This window comes from Capricornis sumatraensis, chromosome 18 (genome assembly GCF_032405125.1).
Source record: "Capricornis sumatraensis isolate serow.1 chromosome 18, serow.2, whole genome shotgun sequence".
NCBI classification, from domain to species: domain Eukaryota; kingdom Metazoa; phylum Chordata; class Mammalia; order Artiodactyla; family Bovidae; genus Capricornis; species Capricornis sumatraensis.
The window spans coordinates 20278674-20292773 of NC_091086.1; the positions used below are offsets into that span (position 1 = coordinate 20278674).

The window sequence follows — 14100 nt, forward strand, 5'->3', positions numbered from 1 at the left end:
AGGCAAGAGTACTGGAGTGGGGTGCCATTGCCTTCTCTGTCTGGTATTCCTACTCATGCCCAATTTTTATAAATCAGTGTCTTTTAAGATTGGTATGGTTGTCTTAAAACTGAATAAATATCATCAGCAAGAAAAATAACTGGCATCAGAAACCAAATTACATATGTTAATTACCAACTTACCAAACATTTAATAGAGGACAGAGCACAAGAAAATACTCAAACTTTAACTGGTTGCTTTATAGACACCACACAAACATGCATTCTCCATACCAAAACAATCTCCATAGCTATGCCAACTGAAACAAGAACAGAGTAAACCTAAGATGCTGTTTTGAAATGCATGAACAAATATTTTCCTCTAAAATACTTAGCTTTATTAGAGAAATGGTACTAAAAATAACAAAGATTCAAACAACATTTGTTCTATTCTACTTACATATCATAAATAAGAAGCTTTAATGCAAGACACACACTCCTTCACAATCTTTCCATATGCACCCAAGCATTCCTGTATCAAAATATGCTGTTTACCAGCCAACCGTATGTGGTTGAATGATTAAAATGACCATCTATACTTTACATAGTAAAGCATTTTCAAAAATTTTAATGTACATAGTGACAAAGAGGAAAAAAAACACAGTAATTGTGAACACATGAAGAGTAGTTAAGCAGCTTCATAATCAAACCGGGCTTCATTACTTGCAATAAGGGCAATTCCTTCCATTCTCCACAAAATACTTAAGTTTCAATAGTATTAACATTAAAAAGAAAACTCAAGTTGAAACCAAGTAACTGATGTGTTACTCAGCTCTTTAAATTCATAAGTAACTCTTCCCATGAGGTAAGGCAACTGAGTAATTTGATTGTATTAGATTGCATTGAAATAATTATACTTGATTTTTTTTAATAACATGCTAATTAAAAGGTATAACTTTTGGAAACATAACAATGAAAAGAGTTCTGAAACTATAAGCTGTGGTTTGGGGGAAAGCATTAGTAATGTTGTCATTTTACTACTTGCATACTTTCTGCAAAAAGTGTGCCTAACAATGTAGGATGACCTATATTTTAAGCTCAAGTAAACATACTTTACACATAAAACAAATAACCTCATGTACTCTCCTTTAAGCACAATTTCAGCACATCATTTACGAGAAGATGATTGAGAGGTAATAATTAAGGCCATCCAATGTAGACAACTAAAGGGTCTTGCTTTAAGTAAAGTAAGAACACGCTGCTTCATTTTCAGTTATCACAGTATAAAACTGATGGTCCCACAACTGCACTGTTGTTTTAAGCGCTGAAGTCATTCTTAAACACAGACTTCCCTCTCATATTAGGTAAGTAAGGAGCTCTTCTGACATATCACTTTCACACTTTCCTATGGGAGGGAATGAAATACCCATCTAAATTCCATATGAATTGAGAATGACAAGCTCATATAAAATTCTAGAAAACAGTATACCACGTTGTAGAAGGCACTAAAGCTTCAGCTTGTGCTCCCGTAGCCCATTTTGAAAACCCAGCTTTCTTTTTATAAATGGCACCTTTACCACCTACAGCTGACAACACACACTGCAATATTGTTCATAATAAGCTCAGAAATGTCAAGAAAGTTCAAAAAGAAATGCTTACTATGTGGGGAGACCCAATGATTCTAAACACTGAATACTAATATGTCATTAGTATTCCAGACAGTTGTTCTTCCTTTTGAAAGAGAACAGTAGCATGCATTGTCAGTTGGTTTGTAATCCACTTATTTAAGCAACTTTAATCTGTAAAACTATTTTAAAGAAAAACCACTGTCCTAAACTGTGAGCAAAAGAAAACACAACAGTGAGAATTTAACACAATCACTATAAATCCTGTGAAGTAAATGTTAAAACTTCTTACAAACTCTGCACTTACAAGGGTGTGTACATATTTGCACCAATTTCAAGCACATTATCAATCTGTATATATTGAACTTAAAAAAAAGGTAAAATAATACAAAATCAGTTTCTAGCATTTCTTAAAAGAGCCTTCAAAGCTTATCTCCATTCTTTATGGATGGTATAACAAATTTAGATCTTTAATGTCCCATTTATTTGTAATGGTTCTTGGCAAACACTAACAAACCACGTGACAACGGTGTCGGCCGCCATGGCAATGCACAGATTTAGCGGATGAAGAGTTTGGGTCACACCTGTTATTTTCCTGATGTCCATGCTTTGTTTTCTTACTCAGTATCAAGATGGCCACAAAGTCACCTAACAACTAGAAACGCCGTTAGCGCGCATCTTTATGCTCTACTGGATTTCTTCACTGTTTAACATCTTGTTGAGAGAATTAAAAGCTTTGGATTCTATTCCAGCGTGTGTTTAGAGGTGCATCTGCCGGGCCTATACTGCTTCTGCTTTGGCAGAGAGGCTCTCTTCGTTGGGCTGACAATTCCCATTCTGCTGCACTCTGTTTTCCTCAGTCCTTGGGGCATCCTTGCCATCTACTTCTTTGCCCACGCTTGAATCTGGTTCTTTATTGTGCTCCTTCTCCTACAATGAGTATTTAGGGATATATTTAATATTTTTCTCAAGAGCTGCCAGCTATTACATCTAGTTCTGGCTAAAATATGTAACTTTACCTTTTGTGAATTAGTCAAACTGGGTATTTTCTCCCATTTACCTTTTCAAATAAATAGTATATGCAAACATGTATCGATATGTCCTTTGTACTTCTAAGATGGAACAATCCATGGAGACTCGTTGGAATAAAATAGGTACAGAGAAATTCTACAGAAGAATTCAACAAATGTTGCTGCCTGACTTGAAAAAGTGGAAGAGATCTGCTCAAAGTAAAACAGTTCCCATAGAGGCCAGGATAGACTTATAATCTGGATACCAAATAAGCAAAAACAAGGGAATGTAGAAAAGGAAGTCACTGTTCTTCCTACCAAAGACTGTTCGAGAACAGTCCAAATTCAGTCCTCAACCAAGAATTAAAGAGAACATGTGGAACAGTGTCTGGAATGTATCAAGTGCTCAGGAGATATTATCAATGTTACTGACAATGATGATAAACTTCTAGCAGTATGGGAATAAATAAAACTGTAAGATGAAAGCTTCAGACCTCATAAAACACAAATATCACTTACCAGTATAAGGAAAATAACCTAACTCCCAAGTATTTACAATATTTATCCCCCCCAAAAAAATCCTTACTTGATAGAATTTGGTTTCCATTAATTATTCTAATTCAACAAACCTAACAATTGGTATATTATCACAAAACCAATATCATCATCTGTCAAATTTGCTAAAACAAATGCAGGGAGGAAAATGGCAACAAGTAGAAATATTCCTGTACATTGTTAAAATTTTTATTGTATACCATTCTGTGAATAAGGAATGCAACTGTCTACATTAGTTAACATTAATTAATTCTTATCTTCAAAAACTAGGTGAAAAAACTACTGATACAACAAATATTAAATAAGTAGTACCAAAAAACACTGTTGCCCTCAAGGAGCTTTGTCTAAAGTTACTACCTCTATGAAATAAAGAACAATCTCATATTTATTATTTAAACCCTAAACATGGAAAGACCTGCTTACTTTAAGTGAACTATTGTTCTTCTCCACCTTGTCCTTCCCTTCTCTATCATTAGAGTTCTTTCTTGTAGAAGCTGAACGTTCTCTCTCTCTTCTTTCACTGATGTGGTCCTTTTCTTTTTCTCTCTTTTTATCCTTCTTATTTCTGCTATAAGAGTATTAATAATGTCAGTTAACATCTTAAAAGTAAACACCCAGTATATTGTTAATTAAATATTCTTACCTAATACTAATGCATTGCAAACAAGCATATCAGTAACCTGGTAGACCAAGTAACGTAAATGAGTCCTATAACCCACCAATTCAAGCCCACACCGTTAACTTTTTAAAGACATACAGTCATTTCTGCAGAGGCACAATTCTGTATTACCAATTTCTTAGTTTTAAAACATTCAAGGTTTATTTATCTACTGTCATTAGGATAAAACAAAATCAAATACATAATACTTTTACCCATTTTTTTCAAAGCAAAAGATGAATAACCAGAAAATAATTTAGAAAAAAAAAGATAAAAGAATCAGATAAGGCTGAATGACTTCTCAGGCAAGACTGCATGACTTACAAAAACCTGGAACTTCAAATAACCAATGACACCATGCGCCCTCCCTCCTCTCATTCACAAAGTCCCACCCACTAATTCAAGAGCAAACGCTAAGCAGAAGATGGACTGAACGCGTTCCATTTGCAAAAACAACATATCCCTAAAATTAGAGGGGAAAAAATGATGCGCTTCATATCAGAAGCATAACAAGACATCTTCAACTCAAAATAATTAACCGTAATATAGAATTCTTTGTCTTAATTATGAGTAGCTTAAAAATAAACACAAAAACCAGGCAAACAAACAAAAACACTTAAGAAACAGACCCAAGTACATATGAAAATTCAATAAACCATCTCAAATCATAGGGGAAAAGATGGTCATTTATAAATAAAAGCCCTGGGTACAATTGGATTATTATTCAGAAAATGATAAAAGTGGGTCCGTATCTCATTCACATAAATAAATCCAAATGGATTAAAGACCTAAATTTTTTTAAAGAAATAATACAAGTACTACAAGAAAACATAAGTGAATTTCTCTCTAACTTGAATGAAACGAAAGATTTTTTAACCATAACTAAAATTCCAAGTACAATAAAATGTCTACATAAACTTTTGCAAAGCAAAGCAAAAAAACACTGCTAGCATATTCAAAAGAAAAATGACAAACCAAGAAAAATATATTTACAACATACTTATGTATACATGTTTATCTTTACATAAAACTCTTAAAAGTCAAGGAAGCAACTGCAAAAAGAATGAGATTCCTTAGCAATATATTTAACCAAAAGGGCAAAAAATTTGCCAAAAGAAATAAATTCATAAATAAAATGGAAACACACCCCATGTTCTTGAACCAGAAGACTTAAATAGAGTTAAGGTAACAATAGTATTCAACGTGATCTACAAATTCAATGCAACCCCCATCTAAATGGCATTGGCACTGTTAGCAGAAATACAAAAAGGCCATCCTAAAAATCATATAGAATCTCCAGGGACATCAAATAGCCAAAACCATCTTTAACAACAAAATCGGAAGACAGTTCCTGATATTAAAACTTATTACAAAACTACAGTAAGCAGAACTTTTCTTGGTGGTACAGTGGGTAAGAATTTGCCTGCCAATGCAGGGGACATGGATTTGATCCCTCATCCAGGAAGATTCTACACGCTGTGAAGCAACTAAGCCCATGTGCCACAACTGCTGAGACTGCATGCTGCAATTACTGAAGCCTGCATACCTAGAGCCTGTGCCCCCAAGAAGAGAAGCCACCACAATGAGAAGCCCATGCACCACAACTAGAGAGCAACTCCCACTCTCTCCAACTAGAGGAAGCCCAAGCAGAGCAAAGCAGACCCAGTGAAGCCATGAATAAATCCCTGTACACAAATGCTCACAGCAGCATTATTTACAATAGCAAAAACCCAGCAATAATACTAAATGTCCATCAACTAATGAATGGTTAAATAACAAAACCTGGTTTTATCCATTCATTGGAATATTACTCATCCATTAAAAAGGAATGAAGTACTGAATCATGCTATAATATGTATGAACCTTGAAAACGTTACATTCAGTCAAAGAAGTCAGATACAAAACCACACATACTGGGAGTCTAGATGAAATGGCCATAATAGGCAATCCAGAGACAAGAAGTAGGTTAGTGGCTGTCTGGAGCCATGGAGAATAACTGCTAATCAGTACAGGCTTTCTTCTAACGTGAAAAAAATGTTGTGGAACTAGCAGTGATGGCTAAACAAAATTGTGAACTCTTTGAGAAAAATGCAACAAAAATTACTAAACATCACTTAAATGCACATTTAAAAGGGTGAATTTTATGTGATGCAAATTACTTCTCAATTTAAGAAATTTTAAGTCAAAATGGAACTGGGGTTGGGTAAAGTACCTGACCATATAAAGACACACACACACAGTATATATTGTGAATGCTGTCTTTTGGAAGAAACGGAAAATTTAAATACATGTATCTGCTTCATTTTGCAAAAAAGAAACACAACGAAGGATAAAACAATTTATCACTTATAGAAAGTGGATGTTAAAGTAGAAGGAATCTGGAAGAAAGTGAAATGTTCTAAATATATCTTTTTGTCTAATTTGACTTTTACAGTTGATAGAAGTTTTTACTTTTGTGAGCAAAGTATTTTTTAAAAATCTGTCCCACCTCCTCAATATCCTACACCTTCCTTTTATTCTCATCTAAAAATAATAACCCACAAATAAACAAAAGATCTCTGCGGGGAAGCACGTTCCTTCTACCCTGGGCAAAACCTTTTATAAATTTCTCTTTTCTCTACCTGGAAAACCAACTGAAAAACTATGACCTATTAGGAAGATAGTGGAATGAAAAAATATATATACAAAAATCACTAACCTTCCTATGTATAAACCTAATCTCCAATGACATAATGAAAGACTTTATTCACAAGAACAAAAAAGCAACATATATCTAAAATTAGACCTTGAAAATGCATAAAATCTGTTTGAAATAAACACTGTAACATTCATGAAAAACACTAAGGATGGCCTGAATAAGTAGGCCATGTTCCTGGATAGAAAGACTCACCTTCATAAAGTTTTATTAATAAATATATTCATCAATTTCCCCATTAATAAATTTAATCATACTATAATGTGTGGGTGTCAGCATGTGGGTGCGCTCAGTCATGTCCAACTCTTTGTGACCCCACAGACTGTAGCCTGCCAGGTTCCTCCATCCATGGGATTCTCCAGGCAAGAATACTGGAGTGGGTTGCCATTTCCTACTCAAAGGGATTTTCCCAACCCAGGGATGGAACCCGCATCTCTTATGTCTCCTGCACTGGCAGGTGGATTCTTTACCAACTGTACCACCTGGGGAAATAAAGACCTTACTAAATATTTAGAAATACTATACAATCCGTATAATTAAAAGCATGGGGCACTACTGGTACACAGTCATCAGTCAAGCCAATCCAATACCACATAAGGCCCAGAAACAGACTCCAACACAACAGAAAATTTAGTATATGACAAAGGAAACATGGGATAAGTGTTAAGAAAATTGGGTTTTTAATGATATTGGAAAACAAAGAAGCATTTGGAAATATAAAATCATATCCATGTGCAATATTGCAAACAAGGAAAAACTAATGGATCAAAGATGTAATGCAAAAATTAAAAGCATAAAAGCACAAAAAAGAAGCAATGAAGGAATTTTACTATAATCTTGGAATAGGAAAGACTTTTCTACCTGTAAGACTCAAAATGGAAAAGTCACAAAAGAAAAGAACTTGAGGAATTAAACTATATAAATCAAAAATCTCTATAAAATTAAGTCTCATAAACAATTTCCAAGAAATGACAAACTAGGAATAATTGAAACCAAGTCACTGAAGAATCATCTCTGCAATATAGAAAGAATTCCTGAAAATAGAAAAAATAAAAACAGACCCCATAAAAAATGGGCAATGTATACAATTCGTAGAAAAGGAAATACAAATGGCCTTCAAATATATGAAGAGATGGTCACCTTCACTCTTTAAGAAAAATGCAGTGAAAATTACTTTATACTGGTACCATTTCTTATCTATCAGATGGACCAAAATCCACAACTTTGGAAACAATCTGCAGGAGCTACAGGGAAACAAGCATCTCAAATTGCAAGCTGCCACCAACCTTTATGAAGGACAATACAGAAGGAAGTATCTCTCAAAACTACAGAAACACTCACCCCCTGGCCCACCAATACCATTTACAGAAACTGTCTCCACATACTGGTGTCATCCACGAATTAGCACGTGCCAGGGGCACTTGCCATCTACCTCGACAAAGATTAAATTGCGTGCTGCTGCAGCTGCTGAGTGAATTAAGAGAACCTATTCAGTTACTGTGGGCTGGTTTCATAACAGACAACAGAAGACTATGCAGTTGTAAAAAGGGATGAGCAGCACTCTGATGAGTACAGAAAGTTCTTCTGGTAGTTAAGTGACAAAAGAAACTGTACAACAGTGTACATTTTGCACTACCTTTTGAGGAAGATGAAAAAAAAAACATTATATATTCTCATCTGCTCCTATATACAAAACTGGAAGGATATACCAAAAACACTAATAAAGTCGTTACTTGTGCGGACAGGATAGATGGACACATCATGGAAGTTAAGATCTATTCATAACTTTTTGTATTCTCCAGATTTCTAAACCAAACTAATATATTACATGTTATTCATTCAAAATATAAAGTTATAAAAATAACAGACTGAAGAGAGAAAACCTTCCCCCTGCTTCCTCCTCAATTCTAGAACATGCTTTCAACCTACCTCCTGGGGGATGGAGACCTAGAAGATTTCCTTTTTAGGGTTTTTGATGTTCTTGGTGACCTGGAAGAACTCCTGCTCCTCCTCCTACGCCTTTCCCTGAAAGTCAAAAATGTCATTTTAAAAACCAGTAATTCCAGTAAGATTAATTCAAATACACAAAAGCAAAAGGGTCTGGAATGCTCTCAAGCGAAGAGTATTCTTTAAAGGTCAGTTTAAACTAATGTCTTTCATGAAAATATCCTATTATCTAATTTTAGTACAAGTCAAATGATGAACCATAAATTCAACAGACAAGTGAAAACATCTCTTGAGATTTCATATTAGAAAAGATGATCTCCTTTACATGTGATTTGGACGCAATTTCTAGAGCAGGAAAGATATTAATGGATGTTTCATATTCTCTCTTATGTTAAACATACTTTCTTCCTCAACACCTAAAGCATGCTGCTTTCCAGATCCTCTGTCATGCATCTAGCTCCCTGCTGCCCCACTGTGGACTGTGTTTTTTTTACAAGTTAATAGGCCCTTTTCAAGAAGTGAAAGATAAACAGGCTTGCAACATACAGACTCTCTAAACCCAATGCAGAATGCCTCTTTAAGGAGTATTTACATTAGTTCATTTCACAGATAAAAACTGCTTTTACCCCCTCATCCACCTATCACTTCATTATTGTTGTTCTAGTCATTTAAAATGAAGCACACAAGTTACTTAGGTATAAGGAAATTACTTAAAAACTGGGATTTAAATATGATGAAGTAAAAAATAATTATTAAATAGATTAAAATTATTAAAAACTTTTTTATTAAAAACTATTTTGCTTAACATATTACTGAATGACACATACTTTTAATAATAATTTTATGTGTGTGTTCGGTCACTAAGTCATGTCTAACACTTTGCAACGCCATGGACTGTAGCACACCAGACTTCCCTGTCCTTCGGGATCTCCTGGAGTTTGCTCAAATTTATGTCCACTGGGTCAGTGATCCTATCTAACAAACTACTTCATTCGTAAGAGTGGTCAGCTTAGAAACAATGAACTGCAAGATGTCTATTCGGGTGATGAGGTATGACGATTTATTTCTTAAATGACTAATGTAGCCAATGATCTATCTCACAAGAAGCTTTGATAATAAGTGGCCACAGAACTGAAACAACCAAATCCTCTAGACTTCAAGTTCTCCTTATATGTCAGTAAGCTGATTCTAGGCTAACAAAATATTCTGTGTACTTTTTTCATCTATAAAATAAAAAACTAGACAATGCTTGTATGTGGTATACACAGTAGATGTGAAGACTGAAAGAGTTCAAGAACTTTGAGAACACAAATAAATTTCTGCTCTACCTAAGGTTCTTGCCTCCATTACCTAATTTTATCTCCAAGTCACCTCAAAATTATACTTGCTACTGTGGAAATTAGATGACATTATTCCATTCAATCAATACCATTCTGTAGCAGTACCCCTCTCCCCACCTCACACACTGCTGCTGTTGCTGCTGCTGCTAAGTCACTTCAGTCGTGTCCGACTCTGTGCGACCCCATAGACAGCAGCCAACCAGGCTCCCCTGGTCCCTGGGATTCTCCAGGCAAGAACACTGGAGTGGGTTGCCATTTCCTTCTCCAACGCATGACAGTGAAAAGTGAAAGTGAAGTCACTCAGTCGTGTCCAATTCTGTGCAACCCCATGGACTGCAGCCTACCAGGCTCCTCCGTCCATGGGATTTTCCAGGCAAGAGTACTGGAGTGGTATGCCATTACCTTCTCCGACTAGAAGTAACTTTTTTCATAGCGTAAGAATGCCAGTGTATCCCATTTTATACAAAATGGCTCCATCTTCATCAGTGTAACTCTTTACTTGTATTTCAGGAACACTGTGTCTGGGTGGACATCTAATAACTACCAGTCAGTGGTATTGAGAGCCAGGCTTGACAGACAACAATCCAGAATATCAGTTGGTGAGAAAGAAGCTATCAGCACTAGTAATAAGAATTGGAGTTAAACAGGGTGACGTTTAAATTTTAGTTTCACACTTAACCAGCTGCATGACTAAGGTCATATTACTTAATCTGAGTCTTAGTTTTCCCAGTGGATAAATGGAGACAATAACTCAGGTCTCACTGCGCTGTTAGGAGGATTAGGGTAACATCTGTAACAGGTGCTCAATCAATTTTTCCTCTTTCCCTTTGTTGGTCTCATCCTTATTGACTGTAATTTCAAGCATTTAAAGTTCTTAAATATCAAAATTTTTTCTTTAAAAAACGTAGGTCAGAAGACAATGTTGGAAATAAAAACATTAAGTGGACTATTTTTCTGAGCAGTTAACAGGTTTCCTATTCACTAAACAAATCAGAGCACGTGTAAGGAAGAAAAATGCTAAAAGAAATTTTAACTCTTCCTTAAGCTCTTCTGAAAGCATGAATCATTTCAAACAACTGAACCAACATTAGTCAGCATTTATTCTCCAGGCCCCAGAGGTTATCTAAGGACTGAATATGACTATCCACACTTTCTTAAATATCAAGCAACTTAAAATAGTCCATGAAAAAATTAAATATTTTGAAGTCATCAGAAAAAGTAAATTCAAATGAATTTGAAAAGAATCAGGACACTACTTGGTGTTGTGAAAGGCAATGTCTAAACATAAACATCAAGAATGTGTGAAACACAACCAATAAAATGACTGCAGTAAAGACACCGTACGGCTTAACTGATACCCACAGCAAATGAGTGAAATTATTCAGGTTTTGTTTCAATGTGCTGAAATATAGCAAAGATCTACTGATTTGAAGTTCCATTTTAACATATACTGCTGCTTTCAACTTAAAGAGTCTTCATTTAACCAATCACTAAAAAGAGAAAGAGCTACTGTACTACTACACTTCTAACTAAAGTGCAGAGTAGATGGAATATTTCCTCTGAGCTTTGGTTTCTTCATGTTTTAAAACCATGATAACAGTCTTCTCACAGGCTTACTGTGAGGATTAAATAAGATTAGTCATGAAAAACTCCGCTGAAACACAAAATCTGGCATATGGTAAAGCACTCAATAAATGCTAGAAATTATCTTCAAGTAAGTAACCAAAGACTAGCATTAAGAATAAGCTATTAAAACAGAAAGCAAAAACATTAGGAAATGCACGTGCCAGTCTCAAATTATTCTCTATGAAAAACCTTTCAAAAGTATCTTTAAAACTTGCTAAAATATATTTTTAAGATACAGTTTTTAACACAACTTAGGAACTTCCATTTGTTTATAGTCACAATATCATCTGAAGCAATGGATACAGGTTGAGATAATCCTGAATTAAGGAAGGGCCTTGTTTGCTGCTGTTACTATGGCAACCTGCTGCCACCTGGTGGCAGTGTGCGTGTGTGCGTGTGCGTGAGGTTGCTTCAGTCACATCTAACTCTTTGCAACTCTCTGGACTGTAGCCCGCCAAGCTCCTCTGTCCATGGGATATCCAGGCAAGCATGCTGGAGTAGGCTGCCATGCTCTCCTCCAGGGGATGTTCCCAACCCAAGGATCAAAGCCGTGTCTCGTATATCGTCTGCACTGGCAGGCAGGTTCTTCACCATTAGTGCCACCTGGGAAGCCCTGATGGCAGTGCACCGATTAACAGAGTTCTAAGAAAAAAGGGAATACTTAACAAATAAATGAAAACCAAAATTTACACATCACACATTCAACAAAATAGCACAGTAAAAATGAACTTAGATTGACAAAAAGGACTAATACTGCAACCTTAAAAATAATTTTACATATTAAATTTACTACTCATTCCAAAGAAATACAGAAGCCTAATAAGCAGTCAACTTTTCCACATAAAACCAAGTCAAAAATAAAAAGCTTGCCCCTACCATCCACCCTCCAAGAAAATAAGCAGCAACAGCAACAGCAGTCACTGTTAACACTGCCAAGTTAAATGAGCAGATTACAAAGGACAGCTAACTTTTCAAATAACTGTGCCCAACATTATCTCTTCCTCCTCACTGATTCAATACTGTAGCAATCCCTCTGCTAAAGAAATGTTCTACCATTATTTTACTGATTCCATGTATAACAATATTTTCCCTCTCACTTAAAACTGTCATCAATGAGCCTCTTGGTAAAAAGCTGAAGCATTATCAAACCTGCTGGAACTGCGAGATCTTCGTGACGCGTTGTAACTTCTGGGTGGTGTCCTGGGCTTTTTATCCTTCTTTCTTTTCTCATCTGTCTCTTTGGATCTGTCCTTTTCTCGTTCCTTTTCTCGTTCCTTTTCTTTGTCTTGTTCCTTCTCCTTCTCTTTGTCTCGTTCCTTTTCATGGTCTTTGTCCCGCTCTCTCTCTTTGTCCTTCTCTTTGTCCTTGTCTTTATCTCGGTCCTTTTCCCGTTCTTTATCTCGGTCTTTATCTTTGTTTTTACCCCGTTCCTTTTCTTTTTCACGTTCCTTTTCCCTGTCTCTTTCCTTTTCCCTTTCCTTTTCTCTATCTTTTTCTTTCACTCTTTCCTTTTCCTTGATTTTTTCTCGGGTATCTTTTCTTTTGTCCCTTTAAAAATAAAAATAAATAAATAAATTTACAACTAAAACAATTCTACTCCCCAAAAAAGACCTCAATTGTTTCCTCAACAATTATCAAAACAACGGATAACAGCTATAAGACATTATATACATATGTCTACATAATTTCTATGTACATGAAGCTAAATGAAACAACTACCAGGCTGAATTAAGCAGTCTGGAAATCTCATGAGTCATACTAACCATCAGATTCAAATCAATGACAATCGACATTAAGTTATTACTTAAACGATTGGAAAAAAGTTCAATTTCTTTCATTAAAATTTTAAACTACAACAGATTTTTAACAAATGAGGTCATGAGAAAACTACCTTTAAATTCAAAAAACTCACCGTGAACGTGAGCGACTCCTTGACTTTCGCCTCTCCCTTGATTTAGAGCGTTTTTTATGAGGGCTCTTAGATCTACGTCTATCTTTTTGTCTTGAACGTGATCTATTGTGGGATCTACTCCTAAAGAAAGATAAATTGTTAGAGTATCAAAACTTAGTCTCAGAATTTCAATTTCAAATGGGAGAATTTTAAAACCAAACTTGACAGTATTTATCAGTATTTTTAAATTCTCTTTACATAACACTTCAGATAACTTATCTGACATAATTTACTGGAAACTTTACCAGTTTATTGTCCAGAAAGACAGAAACACAAAGACAGAAATAGAGAAAGAATTTAAGCTATTTCTTATGTCCGACTTAAGCTGATGGTTTCGGGTGTGACCTTCCTTTGCTAAGTATTACATGCTTCAATTAGTGCAGACGATTTCTCTCGGTCTATATTTTCATATCATGAATTGTCTTTAACTCTTGACTTGCATGCAATATGACTGCTTGTGGTTATAACTTATCTTGACAGGGAATGGTGGTTGTATGGTTCAATGGTTTCTATCAACAGCCGTGTGCTTTGTCATACACATATTAAGAAGAATGTGTGAGAAAGCACAGTACTAATGATGGTGCTAGTGTGACAGGAGACCAAACGTCTTACTCATGAGTGAAAGCTACATATAATCAAATACTCAATTTGCAAAGGCCCTGATTTTATAATCACATATACAGAAGTATTAAAAGAAACCATTATTACTAGAATT

General features: G+C 35.4%; 1 protein-coding gene across 3 annotated transcripts in view; it reads right to left on the reverse strand.

Annotated features, from left to right (window-relative positions):
- Window positions 1-341: 341 nt before the first annotated feature.
- SREK1 (splicing regulatory glutamic acid and lysine rich protein 1) overlaps window positions 342-14100 on the reverse strand; it is a 43746-nt gene continuing 29987 nt past the window's right edge. Inside the window, exons 8-12 of one of the 3 annotated variants that reach the window (XM_068990363.1) lie at window positions 13347-13466; window positions 12584-12982; window positions 8451-8546; window positions 3592-3733; window positions 342-2533 (exon numbers count right to left, since the gene is read on the reverse strand). In XM_068990363.1, coding sequence (XP_068846464.1) covers window positions 2384-2533; window positions 3592-3733; window positions 8451-8546; window positions 12584-12982; window positions 13347-13466 — 907 coding nt within the window. In that variant the 3' untranslated portion in view covers window positions 342-2383. Of the gene's footprint in view, window positions 2534-3591; window positions 3737-8450; window positions 8547-12583; window positions 12983-13346; window positions 13467-14100 lie in introns of all 3 variants that reach the window. The other 2 variants (XM_068990362.1, XM_068990364.1) reach the window with 2 other exon arrangements.